Consider the following 20665-nt stretch of genomic DNA (forward strand, 5'->3'; position numbering starts at 1 on the left):
GGTAGAACAAATGTAGGGGGAAGATTTAATAACTTGTTTAATTTGGAAAGGGGAAACAAGATACTTATTATAGGTTAGGAGTCAAGGTCATAATAACTGGTCTATTAAGCACAGTGTTCCTTTAAAAAAGTTTTAAATGCACTGCAAGTGCTCTCCTTAACACAGTAAAATGCCATTCCTCAACTCCTAATTGAAGTAAAGCTGCAGTAAATGAAAGCTTTGATTATTATAAATATTACTTTGATATGTAAAATGTGTTGTCTCACAGGGTAAGGAGTTAAAAAAAAGAAAATCTTTACTATTACTTAAAAGCTAAAACTACATTGGTGCAAAGGCCTTTGATTGATTTTTCATGTAGGTATCTAGATTAATTGATTGCACTAGGCATTCATATTTAAAACTTCTTCCAGAAAGGCAAACTAATTATCATCACTCAGAATTGAAGCTTCATAAAATGTGAATGGAAAACTATTGTCATTCTCTGGCCTTACAGATTTTTGCACAGCAAATATAGGGACACTTTTCATCTTAATGCTTGCAACTCTTGCAGGATAAATTGTTCTGATTTATTAAAAAGCTCAGTGTTAAAAATCATGTTAGGACACTCCACAAAAGTATTGAGAAGCTACCTCCTACATCACAACAGAGCCAAAGTGAAATATGGACAGTGTAATTTTCATATTATATTAACAGACCTGGGTAAGCTTTTCTGTTGCAACAAGATGCAGCACATAAGTTTCACATCCAGAACCATCTTCTTTAGGTGTATAGAATTTGAATGGTGAATCTTGTTTAATCGTGCTGGGTGCATTTACACATGCAATTAGTACATAACAATAAACTCCAATGCAGTTCGTGCTGGAGTTTATTTCTCCAGGGTGCAAAGTTTACACGTGATCCTGGGATCATAGCGCATTGAGCTGGGGTGGAAAAGCTTGGACTCGTATGGGACCCAGGGAGATCAGCCCACCAGCCCAGGCTGCTCTGCCCCAGCTCAACATGCTGTAGAGGGGCTTGCTGGGGCACAAGGGTGCTATAGTGAAGGGCTAGCAAGCAGGCAGATCTTGCACTGTAGCATCCTTGTGCACCAAGCAGCCCCAATCACTATCTACATATGCATTTTGTCACATGTAACTACTCTGCCTTAGGATAGTACTTGCCCTGGACAGTACTATCCTATAGTGGAGTTAATTAATTTACTGAGCCCTAATACAGCCCCGTGTGTAGACAGTGACACTTTACTGTGGAGCTAATTAGTCAGCTCCTCAGCAAAGTGCATGTATAGGTGCACCCACAGGGCAGGTCCAGATGAGCATGCATGTGCATTTCCTTGAGGACAAACAGCAGTGGCACACAACTGTACTGCGGCTACTTGTCCCCAAGGAAAGCCTCTGCATGAGTGCTCTGGCATGTGGCAAATTGCCCTGCATAGGGTAGGAGAGACTGGGGTCAGCATTGGCTGACTCCAGCAACCTTACCTGGGATCCTGGGGGCCCACTGGGGCTCCAGCAGTGGTGATCTGGGTGGTCATAGCCTGGCTGGCAGCTGGAGTGTGGGTTTGACTGGTCAGGCTCTGGTTTTAGGCAGTGCATGCTGCCACCATGTGTCCTGCCTTGCTTTTTTCTGCTGTGGTTTTTTTTTGACACCAGGATCTCAAGGTGTTAGGAAAAAACCACTGAGCTGCAAATTAACAGACCAGGGAACATGTATACGTGCAGTTTGGGGTATTGCAGATGGGTCTGCAGCACCACAAACTGCATGTGCATACTCATCTGGAAGCACCCACAGGGTCTGACTTGCCACTGAAAGACTGAACACTGAAGCTGACAAACCTAGAAAACTAGCAATGGTTATAAAAACACATACCAGAACCTAGCATCTTACAGCTGCTTGTCTTGCATACAGTGTACTACATTTAAGCTTAACTGTTCCAAATGTTCCAAATGAGGAAGTGTAAAATACTAGAACAGACCAGCTGAAGAGGAGCACATTGCTTGACACGAGTATTAGTAAGCAGATACTGCAACTACATACTCCTGTTCAGTACGTATTCAAATTGTGATGTGTTTCAGTACGTAAAGCTGGATCTGTTGCCATGAAATAGTGGTTCTTATAATTAGTAAATCCAAGAATGGGGTAAGAAGATGTGCCATCCCCTCCCCCCTACCTTACTTTGGCTGTACGGTGCATGCACAGAGAGCTCTGAGCTCACTGCCTGGTCAGCACAGGCTCCTGCTGAGGTGCCGTATTACAAGTATGCTCATCAGCTGATTGGGCTGGGGTCTGTCTGGAGCCCCTGCTTTTGCACAGCTACAGAGTCCAGTGGGTTAATGTTGCTGCTGTTTGCCCTTTCTCTCCCTCCCTCTCCTTACTGAATTCAGTAGCAGGAGAAGGGAGGGGATGAGTGGCAGCAGCAGTACTTACACTGTGGGCTCCGGTGGGGGATCTTGGCAGAACCTGTGCTAAGAGCTCACATGTAAGACATCTAAAGGCGGCATGTCTGTGCCACTGTATACCCCTCTCTCCGGATTCACTCTTGGTTCTTTTAAAGGGCTAGAGAGGGATATAACATTGTGGTGGGGTGTTTTTTTCAGCTACACAGAACCAGAACTGCAAAGAAATTGAGTGCATGTATGTGTACTTGGGCAAGAGCTTTGTAGCTGTCCTAAAATAGCAACAAAAGTGCGCCTTTACTTTTTTTTCAAGCTTAATAATAGTATGTCTTAGTTTGGCGTTTTACTGTTGTACAAGATGGAATAGTGGAATTTCATGTCTTGACATCTGTTTATGAAGGCACTCATAAAACAGAGGCACTATAAACAGACTTAGTAGAATTAATCTTCCAAGGAAGGACCTGAGGGTACAGTGTGCTTTTAGATAGATTGGGTAGCAATGGGTCAGCAGAACAGATGGGTCTACAAATGGAGCAGACACTTTCCACAGGCACTTCAAGAGTGCTCACTTATATATACAGCTGTTTAATTAACACCACTTTATGAATCAAAGGTCTAGAATACTCCCATTGAAGTCATTGAGCATGTGAAGAGGGTTTGCAGGATCAGGCTCCCAAAGGATAAATAGATTCACTATCTTGCTTCAGTTTAAAATATTACTTGATATTTTTTAAGTATGGGTGAGGATGGCAGTTATCAGAGCAACAAGTGGCTCACAGTTTCAGCCCTGGATATTTAGCTTTATCTCACTTCATGAGCTTCCCAATCATTTTGTTCAGAATGCAACTTCAACCCAACAAAGAACACCCACAATTTTGCACAAAATATATTTTGTTCACAGAGGAATAGCAAATTACTGAGGGAAAGTAGTATTATTAAAATATCTGTTACTAGGGGAAGATGCAATTTTAAGTCTAGCAGGAAATGGATTAGGTAAGATTTCACTAAAACAAGGTTCCTTATCAAACCAAAAAGTGTCCTATTGCCTTTCCATGCTATTCTGAGCAAGTTGCATTTTGCCCAGTACTTCTATTCTGCAGAAGTCAAACACAAACTATTTTTCTATATCTAGCTTTCAGTCTATTAACATTTCATACTTAGCCTATGCTTTAATGAAACCAGAAAATAATATTTTGAAAAGCTACATTTAATGTTTTGAGATATTCATTCAATTAAAAATACTCTGCAGGCACTGAGAAGCAGTGATGAGATGCACTAGTATTGAAGAACATAACTAATTTACTCATATCTGAAGTTGCCAGGGTATTAAATCCTTGGGTTTTTTTACAGGATTTTAGTTTTACTTCCATCTGAGAATACAAAGGACTGATCTTTAAGCTTCTACCGTCCATTGTGTTCAAATGCATATGGGAAAGATGCATACATTTTGGAATATGTTTAACTGGTCTCACAAAAGAGAAAAAAGTTGCCTTTTATGATTGTAGATATGCTTTACTTCAAAATGTGTTATCCTGCTTTTGTCTTAATCATTTTTTATCAGTCAAAGGGCACTGAAAACTGATTTCTATTGGATTTTCAGTGAGTTTTGCCTGTTTAGTAATTAGGTTAGTAACTGTGTTTGTCAAAAAGTAATAGCTGGACACTGTAAAAAGATTTAAAATGTTGCAAAATGAATAGTTTAAGAATTCAGTATGTGAAACATTCCAGAATTCAAAATGTTTTTCCAGGTTAAAATCTAGTGGGCAGCTGGGGGGAAAAAAACACCTGCTTCCCCTGCCAAAATCCCTAACCTTTGTCATATTCCTTAACTGCTTTGATTTAAATCCACTACAGTCACTTGAGCTGCTGTATAGCTCTATACAGAACAACATTTTTAGTCCCTAATTCACACTCAGTGGCAATCTTCTATAGGTAAGGACTGCCAGATTTAGCTTTGTGGAAATACAACCTCATCTTTTGCCTGAAAATAATTTGAACGGGGGGGATGTAAAAAACCCCAAGAAAACATGGGTGAACTTTATTAAATCACAATCTGCAAAAAATCACATATCCCTAGTATTATTAAATAGTGAACTTACTCATACCTATCAACTATAGCCTGCTACAACAACACGTAGAAGCAGAAGTCTTGCCCAGTTTCAAGTAAACTATTTTAGAAATCAGTTACCACCGTGTTTCCAGTCAAAACATGACAGTTAAAGGCTTTAAAATGCTTTAAAAGTTCTACCTGCAGCCATCTCAGAGATTGGTAACAGATCTGAGTATTCTTGTAAATCAGCTTTTTCACCTGAAATTAAAACCAATATAGGTAGGAAGGGCCAAAACACATTAATCCCAGAGCTTTACAGGAGAAGGGAACTTCCATGGCTTGACAGGACTGGAGGAATGGTCTTTTTCTATGATGATTTTTCCAAGCAACGGTGGAGGCTTCAGCACAATTGGGTAGCTTGGGTTGTTCTTGGTTCTAGTTGCACCACGGCTAGCCAGTACCAGTGGGCATTGCTTGAGCTCCAGGGATAGGGGAAAACTGAAGAGAGCATATGAATGAAGAACCCAAATCAAAGGTTTCACATTTGTTTCCTTGCCTGAATTCTGCATATTTGTGTGTCAAGGGAGAATAATAAAGGTTTCATTATATAAGAAATAATAAACATTGCTCACACTACATATTCAGCTGAATTTAGTAAGAATCCTGTACTTAAAATGACTAGCAGTAGGGAGAATCCAAGATTTTTCTTTTTCAGGCAATTACATCTTAAAATCCTTCATCAGTTTCTGTGATGATAAAAGGTAACGTGGCCTCTGTAATTTGAGATGAAACTGGCCATGCCCTCCTCTTCTTCATGTTCACCATTCCCACGCAGTGTGAAAAGAGTAGCCTTCACTACTACAGGCAACATTTAAAGGTAGAGGTATCCAACCCAGTAGACCAGGTTAAACAGCAAGAATGATGTAGGAAAAAAGACCCTTGAATAGGAGTCCAGTTCTAAGATGTCTATGTGAATTCGTCCTCTCCGCCATGAACCTGATTTACATTCTTCGTAACAACAGAAAAAGCTCTGGCAGTCTTTCCCATCCAGACACTCATAGACACAAGCCTCTTCAAATTCTTGCCAGTACATGGCATTGTTCAATGTGATGACTGTAGGTGGTGGTCTCATATCAAGTACAGAATAGTTCTGGGGGAAAAAAACAGATTAAAAAGAAACCTTAGTTTACATAATCAGCACTTATAGACATGGTGAAAGAGAGGCTGAGCATATGCAACTGATGCTTTTGGACTTCTAGATTTAGATATCAACTTATTTATTACTAACATATACCTTTGCAAATGTATTTTGATAGAGTGATTATGATATGCAGTGGCCACCTAAATGAATTTTCAGGGCATATTCTCCATGGGAATCTCAAGTGTTCACTTACACAATCAGTCTATCATCTGCAAAATCAATTGTTGCTTAAGTTATTTAAGAATGTTGTTAGAGCAGTAACTAGGATGTGGTCATCAAATACGTGAGTCTACTAGCTGTTTTACAGGGGCCCCTCACATGCAGTCATTCCTGTTAGCAAACACATCAGTATTAATGTCACCTAAGCTTAGAATGATTAAGAGTAACCAGAAAAATACCAAACAAACAAATACATACATACATAAGTGGAATAAGACAGCCATTATCAGTGCCAACTTTCATATTAACATCACTAGACACTATGGCCACATACAGATGAGTGTGGCCATGCAGTATGTGGTATTGTAGACACACCTGCAGTGTCACATACTGAACATTCAGTTGTTCTCAACATTGCAACGGAGCAGCACTCAAGTTTTTTTTGACCTCTGAATATCCAGGGGACAAAAAACCCCACAGACAAAAAAAAGAGGAGTGGCACCACCCAAAGCCAGATCCTGGCCATCTGGAGCTGTACTCTGCTGTTGGCTAGATTCCATGTGGCAGAAGCAATGCAGCTGCAGCCCCGTGAGGCCCCCAGGACCCCAGGTAAGGCTGCTGGGGCCAAGGTAATTTGCCATGTGCCAGAGGCTTATGGCATGGGTGTTCCCTGAGGAGAATTAGTGGCAGCGCAAGCTGCGCCACTGCTAGTTGTCCCCAGGGAACCAAACATCCATACCATGTGTGGATATGGCCTATCTTATAGCATTTATTCTAATAATAAACAGAACCAGTGACCCCTCAACTTCAAGGCTCTACACAGTTCCACCTCCACCTTCACTTCAACTCTAGGCTCTTTCTTCTGTCTTTATATTGTCTGCTTTTTATATGCTGTCACACCATTTTCTTTTCATGTAGTTCCTTCACCTATACCTGGCTCTTCCTCTCTGTGCACCAAACACCCTCCCCCTGCAAATTTTACCTCTTCTACAGAAATTAGTGGAAAGACTCATATCAACTTCATTGACCTTTCAATCAGACTCGAAAAGAATGTACCCAATTCTTGAGGTATAAAAAAAGGAAACAAGTTGCATGGTTTCACTTTGTTATAATGCTTTAGAAGAACACTGGCCTGGCTGTATGAGCATCTGTGGTCATCTGGCCAGGTGCTGGGGGATTGGAAACTGGATAATGTGGTCCCAATTTTCAAGAAAGGGAGGAAGGAGGACCCAGGTAACTATAGGCCTGTAAGCCTCACCTTGGTGCTTGGGAAGATCAATGAGCACATCTGTGGGGGGCCAGCAGGGGAGATCATGATCAGGGGCAATCAGCATGGGTTCATCAAAAGCAGGTCCTGCCTGACCAACCTGGTTGCCTTTTATGACCAGGTGAGTAAATCCTTGGATGATGGTGTTGCTGTGGATGTAGTCTTTCTAGACTTTAAGAAGGCCTTTGACATTGTCTCTCACCCCATCCTCATCAATGAATCAAGCGACTGTGGCATTGATGCCTACACAGTTGGATGCATAAAAAATTGGCTGACAGGGCGTGCCCAGACAGTAGTAGTTGACGGGTTGTACTCAACCTGGTGAAATGTAAGCAGTGCGGTACCCCAGGGCTCAGTCCTCGTGCCCACACTGTTTAATATCTTCATCAGCGACTTGGACAAGGGGGAGGAAAGCACGCTGTCCAGGTTTGTTGATGACACTAAGATGTGGGGCAAGGTAGATACACTTGAAGGGAGAGAGAGGCTGCAAATAAATTTAGATAGACTACAAAAGTGGGCAGACGAGAATAGGATGGGGTTCAACGTAGACAAATGCAGGGTGCTATCTATACCTTGGGAGGAGTCCAAGGCATACATACAGGCTGGGGAGTTCCCCTCTTGAAAGCACAGAGGCGGAAAGGGATCTTGGAGTCATTATTGACTCCAAGATGAACATGAGCCGCCAATCCCAGACTGCAACCAGCAAGGCCAGCCATACCCTGTCATGCATCCAGAGATGCATCTCAAGCCAGTTCAGAGAGGTGATACTCTCCCTCTTTGCAACTTTGGTCAGGCCGCAGTTGGAGTACTGCATCCAGTACTGGGCACTGCACTTCAAGAGGGATGTGGCCAACCTGGAGAGGGTTCAGAGGAGGGCCACCTGCTTGGTGAGAGGGCAGCAGGACAGACCCTACAAGGAGAGACTGAGGGACCTGAACCTGTTCAGCCTTAGCAAACGGAGGCTGAGGGGGGACCCGGTGGCTGCCTACAAACTCCTCTGGGGAGATCAACAGCAAATAGGTAGAGCCCTTTTCTCCCCAGCACCACCTGGGGTGACAAGGAACAATGGTAATAAGCTGATGGAGAATAGGTTTAGGTTAGAGATCAGAAGGCAATTTTTTACAGTTAGGGTGGCCAAAATCTGGAACCAACTTCCCAGGGAAGTGGTCCTCACCCCTACTGGGGCAAATTCATGAGGAGGTTGGATGATCACCTGCCTGGGGTCTTGCGAACCCAGCATTCATTCCTGCCTGTGGCAGGGGGTCAGGCTAGATGATCTGTTCAAGTCCCTCCTGACCCTAGCTACTATGAAACTATGAACAATTTTATTTTCTTTTGTTTTTCTTTTTGTCATCCCTACAACCTCTTCTTCTAATTGCCCTTTAATACTAAATTAGTATCACTTATTATTATTAACATCAGTATTATTAGTAGTGCAATATTAGTGTGTTGTAAATATGACTAATATTAATTATTATGAAAAAAAAGTTCTCATCTGTGTATCACTATCCATATCAATACTGCTACATAAACAACAACAACAGCATTCAATATAATCAATATTATACACTGATACCATGTGGAATCCATTTTAGCTCTAGGAATCTTGTATTGGTATAAAATTCCACCATACCAGATTGTAATACAGTAAAGTAGCAAAATCTATAGCTCAGGTACAAGTGGAGTTTTGTTATACCAACCTTTCTTTTCCACATATTTGGGATTTCTGAAGCTTTCTACTTTGGGGCTGCATTTTCCATGCCAGCCCCATATTAGTATTTTTTAAAGAAGACTTGAGGGAAATATTTCCAGTTGACTTAAATTGAAAAGAATAGATTCAGTATTCCAAAAGTTCCTTAGAGTAGCAAACAACAAAATAAAGCCTGTTTTTGCCCATTAGTAGTCCAGTTTTTCTGTTGTATCAAGTCTCTCCTTAGCTCTGAAAATGGAGGAAAGGCCAATTTAAGAATAGATTACCTTTTTTGGATGTTTTAAGCTGTCAATTGGTGGTGCTTCTAAAGTTACTGGGTGAATCTACATGAGATGCTTTACTTCAGATTAGTACAAATTACTGTGCAGTAGGATCACTGTCTATATGTGCAGAGGCTTACTATGCAGTAATTTGCTGGGAGCTGCCTGCATGGGGACTGTTCTGCAACTAGCCTAGAGCTGGCTGCGACCTTGCCCCTGACTGGGACAGTTCCCAGCCAGCCCTGGGCTGCCTGGGAAAGTCTTCACATGCAGACTGGAGGACCTCCAGGCTGCACATTCAGACTTTCCTGAGCAGCCTGTGGGTATCTGAGAATTGTCCCAGTTAGGGGCAGGTCTCAGCCCCATGCCCCAGTTGGGCAATCAAAGCGTGGGCCTGGGAAAGAGCTGCAGGGGAGGGCAGGTCCCAGCACTGTGCCCCGATCTGCCAGTGAGGCAGCTAGCAGTGAGCCCCCCAGCTTGCTGCTAGCTGTATTCCCTGCCCAGCTGGAGACTTGCTGCTGGCTGCCCCACTGGCATATCAGGGCGGGAGGCTGAGACCTGCCCTTCCCCTGCAGCTCTTTCCAAGCCCCCTGCCCCCCCCGGTTGGGAAGCTGGGGCTGGGAGCTCCCTGGTGCCAGGGGAGGGGGACATTGGCTCCATTGACAGGACCCACGCTGGCAGCAGGTAGCTCCCAGAGGCAGGGAGCGATCTCCCAGCAATCTCTCATGCTCCCTGCCAGCCCCTGAGCTGTCACCCAGGGGGAACCTAGAGCTCTTCCTGGCTGCAGCAGCCAGGAGCAGTAAATCTGTTTCTATATCCTCGCACGTGTAGACACCTGCCTGGGGTGGGTTCACTCTAGAGTAATTTACTCTAGAGTAAACCTACCCTGCAGCATTTACACGTGCCAGTGTGTCACTATGTACCAAATGGGATTAGACAAAGCACAGTATTCTCTAGCCTTACAAATTTGTGTAGATCTTGCATCTACACCACATAAAAGATCCTTCCTGTCAGGAAATCCCCATGTGCCTAGATCCAAAACCAGTGGCTTTCCAAATCCAGTAATTAAAAAATAGCTGAGCAAATTAGTTCTGTGCATGTTACACATGACATTCTCTATAAGGAGGTAAACCTTTTTTAAAATGCTGGGTGAGGGCAAGGGAAAGAAATTAAGATAGACTTGAAAAATTACTATCTCATAGTCAGCACTCACCTGCTATGATTATAGGAGCCTAGTAAAACACATCTCCATCAACAGCAGTACTACAATGTTAAGAAAAATGCATCCTTTCCGCATCAACCCTCATAAAATTCACTATTTCATTTATTTTTGGTATATGTACTCTTTAAAAGACACAGTACAAGCACACAACTATTAAAAGCTGCTTTATCATCAAAGGCACAAGAAAACTGGGTGAATAAAACTGCAGTTATTTGATCTCTTCACAATTTTTCTATATTGAGCACTTTATTTCCCCAAGCTATATATTTTCATTTGGAGAACTTAAATTCCTATCTTTTTATTTGCTGTGATGAAGCTATCAAAATACTAAGGTAACATTTAACAAAAGCATCTTCAGTGAAACAATAGTGGCAGAAAACAAGAACACATCATTTTCTTAGTTCATTCATCTCTGTCAGCTGGTCCACGCAGAGTACCTCCCCCACAAGCCTCTTGATTCTTGCTTGTCATGACTTGGATCTTAATAGAAATAGGGAGGAAGGGGGTGTTGTTTGAGGGAGTACCCGTGGGAAGTATCATGCTGGATTGGGTATAATGCAGGTGCTTTTATTCAGCTCTTTTCTTTCTGGTCCCAGTCCACTAATACAATTGGCGTGGCTCCGCTTCTCCCTGCACTCACCAAAATGCAGTCCAATTACCCAGTCAGTCGTCCGTCTCACATCTGACCTGTCTTCTGAAGTCCCAACTTCACGGCTCTCTGGTATCACAGGTCAGAATCCTTTTCACTTCTTTTCTTCTCCTGGGGTTTTGATTAACCCCGAGCTTGTCCTCTTGTGCCCCAAGGCAATTTCTTCACCTTCTCTCCCTCTTATCCTTTGGGTCCAGGCCTCATTGGTTCTCCATGCGCGGGGCCCACCCCCGAGTTGTAGGTCTTCAGCTGTCCACGTCCCTTTAGTAACAGGGTCTCAGTCGGGGCCCTGTTACACACCTCCCTCTCCAAGTACTTAGTCCTATGCCCCCAGGGAGGGAGGGAAAAAGAAAAAAAAAACAAAGAAAGGGCCAGAACTTCTCTTTGACCATTCTTGCTCACTTCATAAGATCCTTAACTTTCTGGTGTATCTCTTTTCCTGGATATTGTGTCTTAGATAGGGATGTCTCCAGGCGGGATAAGAAATCTACATTTCCACTTCTCCATCCCTTTTGATGTTCCACTGCAAAACAGAAAGGTTGTAATGCTAGAGACCATCTCATAAGTCTAGCATTATTTGATTTTGCTGTACTTAGCCACTGGAGGGGTATGTAGTCCATGATAAGCATGAACTTCCTGCCTAATAGGTAGTATTGAAAGAGTTCTATGCCCCATCATATTGCCAGACATTCTTTTTCTATGGTAGAGTAATGGGCCTCAGTGGGTTTAAGTTTTCTATTAGCAAACGCCACTGGTCTTATAGCTTCCTGTTCCTTTTGAAATAATATGGCGCCTAGTGCAACTGCCGACACATAGGTTTGTAGGAAAAAAGGTTTCTGAAAGTCTGGCATATACAGGGCTGGGTATTGACATAATACATCCTTCAACTAATCAAAGGCTTGGGGCTTCTGAGTTCCAGGAGGTTGGGCTGCGGCATCCCTTTGTCAATTCTGTCAGCGGGGCTGCCTTTTCTGAAAAGTTAGAGATGAACCACCAATAATAACTGGCAAACCCCAGAAATGATTGGAGTTTTTTCAAGGTTTTTGTGACCATAAAATAATTCAAATGGGGCAAATCCCATTGAGGCCTGTGGGGCTTCTCTTATAGCAAAAAGCAATGGGGCCAACAGGGCATCCCACTCCCAGGGATTGCCTTGTATACATGCCCTGAGCATTCCCTTAAGGGTACGGTTAAACCGCTCTACCAGCCCATCTGTCTGGGGATGATATACTGAGGTGCATAACTGCTTTATCTTCAGCACCTGGCAAACTCCTTTTAGAATTTTGGACATAAAATTCTTTCCCTAGTTGGTTAAAATCTCCTGGGGTATCCCCACCCAGGAAATCCATCGCAGTAATGCGGTAACTATCGCTGGGGCCGTCACTGATCTCAATGGCACGGCCTTGGGGAACTGAGTGGCATAATCTATAATCACCAGAATAAACTGGTATCCTGCCCTGCTATGCAGGAAGGGCCCAGCTATGTCCAAGGCGATACGGTCAAACGGATGCTTGATCAGGGGCATGGGTACTAAAGGGACTCTCGTTGGTTTTACCCCCCTCCCTGTCTTCTGACATTCCGGACATTCTGCACAGAATCTTTCTGACAATTTATATATGCCAGCCCAAAAGACTTTTTGTTTGAGTCTGGCCTCCATCTTATTGTGCCCTAGGTGTCCTCCCATAGGCAGGGTATGGGCGATCTGTAACAAGCCCTCCCAGTATCTCCGGGGCACAAGGAACTGGGCTCTCTCTCCTCCCTCTTCTATGTCTTCTACCCAGTAAAGTAGACCCCTTCTTACCTCGTAACGCGAGGTTCAAGGGGGTCTTGGGGCAGTCCCAGTCATTCCCTCTGGCTCTTCACGCTGGGATTTCCATAAGTTCTGGAACAAGGGCTCTCATCGTTGTTCTTGGTGAAAGCTTCCTTCTTCCATCATCCAATCAATGTTCAAACTTTCTTCTGCGTCCCTGAAGTAGAGGGTCTGGGCTCTCCCTTCACCTTCCCCAGGTACATCTGGCATCCACTAGCAAACTACCTCCCCCAGGTGTGGCCAATCCAACCCCAGCGGTATCAGACAGGGCAAGGTTTTGGCTATCCCAGCCCGGATCTCTTCTGTCCATCCTAGTACCAAGAGCTCCAGCTTTCTTCGTGGGTAGGTGTAGACCGCGCCGTGCATACATATCATGGAGACTGGGGTGCTGGGGCTCCCTAGATGTGAAGGCAACAAATCACTGCATACCATAGATTGGGAGCATCCTGTATCTACTACAGCCGGTATAACTGTGTTACCTACTCGGACCTCCACTACTGGCTTGCTCTTCTGATCAGGGCCTCTATGCCAGCCAAAACTGCAGTCCATTTTCTCGTCGTGCCTTTCCATTCTAGGACTGAGATCAGGGACTCCACTAGGACAAAACTGGGAAGTGTGGCCTCTCTCCCCACACTGGTAACATCTCACCTCGGAGTAGCCCTCTGTGCGTACCTCCCTTTGTATGACCTCTCCTTGCCTAGGAGGGGCAGTGGTGTTCAGCTGGGGGGCAGAAGTTGGCCCGCCGCTTTTCTCTGTCTTGGGTGTTTCTCCTTTCCCCTCTGTTGCGGCATAATCTTCTGCTAGGTGGAGGGCTTCCTCCACCATCTTAGGTTGATGGCACCAGACCCACCTCTAGGCACTACCCATGAGATCCATTAAAAATTGTTCCAGCACTATCCTGTCTACTATCTCCAGAGAAGTATGCTCCTCTGGCCTTAACCATTGATTCGCTAGGTCTCAAAGTGTCTGGATTAACAGTCAAGGCTGGCACCCTTTGGGTCCCTTTCTGGCCCGGAATTTGTGCCAGTATGTCTCTGGTGAAATTTCTAATCGATACAGGATTGCAGATTTCACCTTCATATAGTCCTGTGCCTTGGTCCTTCTGAAGGCCTGGTAGGCAGCCTGGGCCGGGCCAATAAGGAGTGGCCCCAACTTAACAGCCAATTCACCGGGTCCCATTTTGCAACCATTGCCACCTGTTCGAATGCCTCTAAGTAGGCCTTGATGTCATCTTCCCCTGTCATCCGGGGCAGTCCTTGCCCACCCCCTTCTCTTACCACGGAGGTCTGTTGGGCTGCGAGCTGTTCATAAAGGTCCTGCTGACGGGCCTACAGCTGGGTCTCTTGGTTCCGCATTCTCACCATCTCCTCCAATTGAGCCTGCTGACCCTGGAGAAGTCTCAGCGTGAGGCTGTGTGTCTCCTGCCAGTCTGTGGGTACCTGTGTATCCATAGTGTCTGGCCAGCCACCCGGGTTCCTGGCCAATGCACCACTTTGTCAGTGGGTCCGCATAGATTACCCCCCACCCAAGCCTCTTGATTCTCTCCTGCCAAGATTTGGATCTTAATAGAAATAGGGAGGAAGGGGTGTTATTTGAGGGAGTACCCACGGGAAGTACCACTCTGGATCGGGTATAATGCAGGTGCTTTTATTCAGCTCTTTTCTTTCTACTATTTACAGGAACCCCCTCTGGAGAAAGAAGCAGTCCAACAGCCCAATCTCGGGGATCCCTCCCCAAGTCTCCTGGCTGGTCCCAGTCCACTAGTACAATTGGTAAGTACCGCGCAAAGTCCTGGTATCCACCACTAATTATCTCATTAGTGGCTTGTTACAGTTGCTGCCTGCATCTTTCCCTGGCAGCTGGCATGCAGGCTCCATGGCTCTCCCACAGTTGGGGCTTGTCCTCTCAACCCTTGGTGTCTCTCTGTACTCGGGGGGGGGGGGGGGGGCGGTTCTGGCTTCACCTGGACTCTTTAGGGGTCTGGACAGGGGTCGTACCTCCCGCTGCCCTTTCAGATCGACATAGCCTTCCCGATCCTTAATGCCAGCTGTGGCTCCAGCCTACGGTGTGACTCTGCTTCTCCCCACACTCATCAAAATGCAGTCTAATTACCCGATCAGTCATCCGTCTCACATCTGACCTGTCTTCTGGCGTCCCAACCTCAGGGCTCTCTGGTCAGAATCCTTTTCACTTCTTTTCTTCTCCTGGGTTCTCAATTAACCCTGACCTTGTTCTCTTGTATCCGAAGGCAATTTCTCCTTCACCTTCTCTCCCTCTTATCCTTTGGGTCCAGGCCTCATTGGTTCTCCGTGGGCAGGGCCCACTCCCCAAGTTGTAATGGTCTTCAGCTGTCCACATCCCTTTAGTAACAGGGTCTCAGTAGGGGCCCTGTTACAATCTCAAAGGTGTAAATTTCAAACTCAGAATTTTAAATAGTCACATTAGAAAGGGCATCACTTTCCCCGCTCTCTTTTCTTCAAGACAAGGTTATTCAATTTTAAAAGCTAACGTTAAAAATTATCTATGTTAAATTAGAAACTTAAACAGCCCAAACCTCAAGATATGAAAAAGTCTAGGTTTTATTCTTTTCAATATATTTAGCTGTATCTGTCATATATAAATCAGAATATTCAACCAGATTTCCACACTGTTTATCTATAAAAGTGTATGTGTAATTCAGCACCCACCTACCACAATTCTGCATTCAGAAATAACTAACTGGAAGCAATCACCCAATTTGGGGATGAAACAGCATTACGCTGTGCTTGAAAATTGTTTGCCTTCACTATCCAAAGAATAGTTTAACACTTGTACAGATATTTTATTATGTACAATGAAAATAAATTAACATTTTAAAACTAATTACTTCTTAGTTTTTGAGAATTTTAAATCCATTAAATGTGTTTATGATTTTTTAATATGTATTTCTATATTCTTTTTATAAAGCAGATATGCAAAATGTTTTGGCTAAGAATAAGACACAACCAAAGATGCCAGATTTGATCACCCCACATCACGTGGCAAGTATATATAGCAAGAGGCAGCTCTGTTGTTCCTCTTCTATTGCCCAAAACAAACTGACCTTTTAACAAAAAAGAAAAACATTCACAGTTAGATCAGGTACAGCATGACATGACATTAAAGCTTCCTCCATGGATATTTTGAAGTGGGTGTCAGCAACTTGATATTCCTCCTTTACTGTCCTTAAATAAAAATGGTGTACTTACCAACATGTGACCAAAACTGACATCGGGTAGCTTAAATAAAACAAGAGAATTATTTAGAAGAATAAAACATTTGCTTTATAGTCATCCAGGTTTAATAACATTTCTTAAAATACACATTAAAAAGTAGGAAAATCACACATAAGTTTAATACTGATATTTTTTATTCCACAATCCCATCATCACCTAATTACGTTAATATATTTAGTAGAAAATAGCAAAGCTTTTATTCTCATCCTACTTAAATTGTCACATTTTCAGTTACTACATCTCATCAGGGTTGCATCACACCCTCATCTAGATTTGTATGCCTTAAAATATAACCACTTTATAATTGTCATTCTCTATACTCAGCCATCCTCATCATCCACTGTCATTTTTGTTTGCCCATCTCTCTCTCCTGCCATGCCTTATTGTTAAATGATTAGGGTCTTAATTAGGTAGAAGGCTGCTCTTTGAATGATGCCCTGTTCTTCTGGGCCTATGTATGCAGCTCCAACCACCGCTGTAGTGCATCCCAAGCTTCGCAGATATTCCTAACACCTGTGCTCTGCTCTGGCCTGAGTCTGGGCCCAGTTTAGAACAGTGTTAGGCCTCTCGCATTCTGCCCTATTACGGACTGCACTGGCACCGCCTCCCACTCGGTGAAGTCTCTTTCACTCCCCAGAGTGGCGGGCACCCCACTGCTGCTCCACCACACACCTTCTTGTTTTAAAAAAAATCCTCAGGATATTTTCCCAGCTGCCCTCACTGCTGTCTCTTCCCTAGCCAGCTGCAGTCCAAGTTGCATGGTGAGCACCCCAGCTGTGCCCCACCATAGCGTATTTCCCAAATCCTATCTTTTCCCATATTTCATAGTTTCATAGTTGGTAGGGTCGGAAGGGACCTGAGCAGATCATCAAGTCTGACCCCCAGCCATGGCAGGAAAGGGTACTGCGGTCAAACAACTCCAGCAAGGTGATTGTCTAGCCTTGTCTTAAAGATTCCCAAGGTAGGAGCCAGCACCACTTCGCTTGAAAGTTGGTTCCAGATCCTAGCTGCCCTGACCGTGAAGTAGTGCCTCCTGATGTCTAATCTGAATTTACCCTCTGCCAGCTTGTGACTGTTATTTCTAGTCACACCCATCTCTAATGAACCCATTTTGGTTGCCCCTAAGCATAATGTCCCTTACTGGCCCCTCGTGGACATGTGCCAGGATAATTCTCTCAAAAAGCTTACCCAGGATCGAGGTAAGACTAACTGGCCTATAGTTTCCCAGGTCTTCCTTCCTCCCTTTTTTGAAGATAGGAACCATGTTGGCCCTCTTCCAGTCCTCTGGCACCACACCAGAGCACCACAAGTTTTATGTATTAACGCCCTCTTTTTTTCTTTTTCACAAAACAAACAAACAAACAGAATCCCCCACAAAGCAGTGCCTTCATGCTTGCATTTTCCTCATGATTTAAATGTGTCCCTTTTAAGTAGTGCAAATTCTAGAGGGAGGCAGAAAGAATGTATTCTATGGGTTGTTAATTTAAAAGCGAAGTGTTGGTTGCTTGTCACTTTGGGTTAAAATAAGTCCCCAGTAAATGGATTGTTTAGCTGTGGCAAGGGACACACTACATATTGTACAATTAAATTAGTTTCACATGGTTCTGCTATTCATAAATTTAATTCTTAAATTTGGGTATCTTATCTGCCTGCAGACACATGCTCACTTCCATGCCATCTCCAAGCAACTCCCCCATTCAGACTCTTCACTCCACCTCTCTCTCCTGTCTGTCTTAAAGATATTGATCAAGAACACATCAACCTCTAATTTTCTTTTTTATACAGACCACAAATTCATTTTCTGCAATCTACTCACTTTCTGCAGGCTTCCCACATTTGTATTTTCTTACTGTGTTCATCCCTACTGCAACTCAATTTCTTTTTATTGGACTGACCTTATGATATACCCCAAGATCACTTCTGTCTCCTATTACATTCCTCCCCTTCAATTCCAGATACCTGTGCCACACCTCCATAGCCCCTCAGTTACTCAATTTTCTGTAGACAGAGGAAGAATCACTTTCTGCCTGCATTCCATACAATTAATTAAAAATCTGAAATGATCACATCTTACCGACTTTTTCTTCTTGGTACAGGTTGGCTTTTTGCAGCTTGAGTAGTAATTGAGGGTTGCATACTCCATTAGAGCAGCAAAGACAAATAAAAAGCACACAGTCACAAAAAGATCCATGGCTGTGACATAGGAGACACGAGGTAAAGACTTTCTTGCAATGGTACTCAAAGTTGTCATGGTCAATACTGTGGTGATACCTGCACACACAAATACAAAAAAGGAACTAAAGTCCACCCAATAAAAATGATCTGTTGTTAGTGGTCTGTTGCTAACATAAAACACAACAGGAGAGCCACTTGTATATTGCACAAAACATTTTAAAGGAAATATTTTTTCCCTTAGACGTTTCAAATTTTCTATGAGAAACTGAAATCTGCCACATTTTTCCTTTCCATTTTCATTCCTCCTCCCTATTTGTGATTCATCCTTTATTCAGTTCAGTGGCAAAATATAAAAAAGGGTAGAAAAAATTAGTAAAAAGAGGAATAAAAAACAAGTCTTTTATTATTAAAAACCCTGAAAAAATATTGATGGAAATAATATGTCCCTCACAAAGCTTTGTTTTGTTATATAGTCAGTGTTCAACAAAAAAGAAAAAGAAAAAAGAAAAAAAGAAGAGACCAGCTAAAGCTATCAATAGGGATGCAGACATCAAGAAAAAATGGATCCAGAAATAGAACACAATTGACAACATTAAGTACATTTCTCATCACAGACTTCACAATTTCTCATCTAAATTCCCTGGCTTTGCTCAAGGCAGAGCTGGACAACATTAAACAAGGTTTGTACTGGATAAGGTAGATGTAACTGCCTACTGCATAAATAGAATTTTATTAAAGACCCCAAGTGTGAGTGTAGCAAAATCCAAACTATAACACACATCATGGAGGAATGTCCTATTTATTATTGTAGTGGTTGCATTGAAGACCTGCCCCAGGCTACTGACGATGCTCTGCAATCAATATCAAATCTAAAACTGTCACTCTAGCCTTATCCCTCAGTGTCATTGTTTATAGGTTGTCTATAGGTTATTTATAGCTTCTTCAGTCATTCAGTTGCTGTATTTCATATGAATAGATAGAAGAATTCAGCATGACCTACCAAACCTACACCTGATAATACACTAAACAACTACTGCACTCAAGAGAAGTGCCACCTTGGCCAAAGTCTGTAGTAGTCAAGGCTAGTAGCAGCTGGCCTTTAGAGACTGGAAGAAAATAGAAATGTATATGAACTTCAACTCTACCTTGAATGAAATATGGGCTTAGTTCAGAATCCCCACCAGAAATCTAGTACTTTAAAGGATGGAGTGATAATATAATCTAATGTGACTTATCTTGATGTAAAGTATGTTGAAACCCAACAATTTAGGGTATAGTGGAATTGAAATCTGTGGATGTTTCTACACATGGGCTTTACTGCGGGGCTGACCAATTAGTTCTGCAATAAAGTATCACTGTCTACACATGCTGGTATTAGGGTGCAGTAAATTAATTAACTCTGACATAAGATAGTCCTCTTCAGGACAGTATATTTTACAGTGGAATAATTAGTTGAGATCAAACACTCATGTGGATGGTGATAGCTGAGCACAAGTTGTGCCCTGTCAACCAAACCAGCCAGCAGCCATACCCGCAGCTCCTCCCACCTGTTATGCCACCTGATGCCACTACCCAAAGCCCAGGGCTGACCTCTTGTGTCCCCTGCCAGCCTTGGGCTGCTCTGCCGTGGCTCTAATTGCTGCAGTCCTAGGCACACTTGCAGACACTGCACCTGGGAGCAGTTAACTCTGATGTGAACTACTTTGGAGTTTATTGCATTGCCTTAATAGCATATGTAGATGCACCCTATGTGTTTGTGTATGCAGTTATGTGCATTTTTAAGATATGGAAATTGTTCTTACTGTGACAGGTTTATTTTTCCATTTTTAGACTATTTCCTTGAGGATTACAAACCTTTTACACAAAAATTAGAAACTTCTTTGTGGCTTGAGTTTACAGTAACCATTGAAATAAGATGGAAACTGCTGAAGTGATGTAGAGGGGTAACCAGCATGGGTTTGTGCAAGGCCAATCCTGCCTGACTAACCTGGTCTCTTTCTATGACCAGGTAACAAAGAGCTTAGATGGGAGGGAGGAAGTCGATGTCATCTTCTTGGACTTCCAGAAGGCCTTCAACACAGTGTCCCACCCAATTCTGGTGGGCAAGCTGAGGGGCTGCAGCACTGATGAATGCACTGTCACATGGGTGGCAAAATGGCTCCAGAAGTGAACCCAGAGGGTGGTGGTGGACAGGTTGATGTTGACCTGGGAGGGTGTAGGCAGCGGAGTCCCCCAGGGCTCGGTCCTTGGGCCGGTGCTATTCAACATCTTCATTAGTGACCTGGACGAGGGTGCGGAGAGCACCCTGTTCAAGTTTGCTGATGACACCAAGCTGTGGGGTAAAGTGAATACACCGGCAGGCAGGCACCGCATCCAGACAGACCTGGATAGGTTAGAGAAGTGGGTGGATCTGAACAGGATGTGGTTCAACGAGGACAAGTGCAAGGTGCTGCACCTGGGGAGAGGGAACCAGCATTATGGTTATAGGTTAGGGGCTGACCCTCTCAGCAGCAC

The 20665-nt window shown here is 43.5% G+C and overlaps 1 protein-coding gene across 1 annotated transcript in view; it reads right to left on the minus strand.

Moving 5' to 3' along the window:
- Window positions 1-3072: 3072 nt before the first annotated feature.
- Window positions 3073-20665, minus strand: part of LOC109305469 (gamma-aminobutyric acid receptor subunit gamma-3) — a 283352-nt gene continuing 265759 nt past the window's right edge. Inside the window, exons 6-8 of the mRNA XM_019528473.1 lie at window positions 18051-18247; window positions 15950-15979; window positions 3073-5593 (exon numbers count right to left, since the gene is read on the minus strand). Of these exons, the coding sequence (XP_019384018.1) occupies window positions 5315-5593; window positions 15950-15979; window positions 18051-18247 (506 nt within the window). The 3' untranslated portion in view covers window positions 3073-5314. The remainder of the gene's footprint in view (window positions 5594-15949; window positions 15980-18050; window positions 18248-20665) is intronic.

The sequence above is a fragment of the Crocodylus porosus genome, unplaced genomic scaffold (assembly GCF_001723895.1).
Source record: "Crocodylus porosus isolate Cpor-Errol unplaced genomic scaffold, CroPor_comp1, whole genome shotgun sequence".
Taxonomy (NCBI): domain Eukaryota; kingdom Metazoa; phylum Chordata; order Crocodylia; family Crocodylidae; genus Crocodylus; species Crocodylus porosus.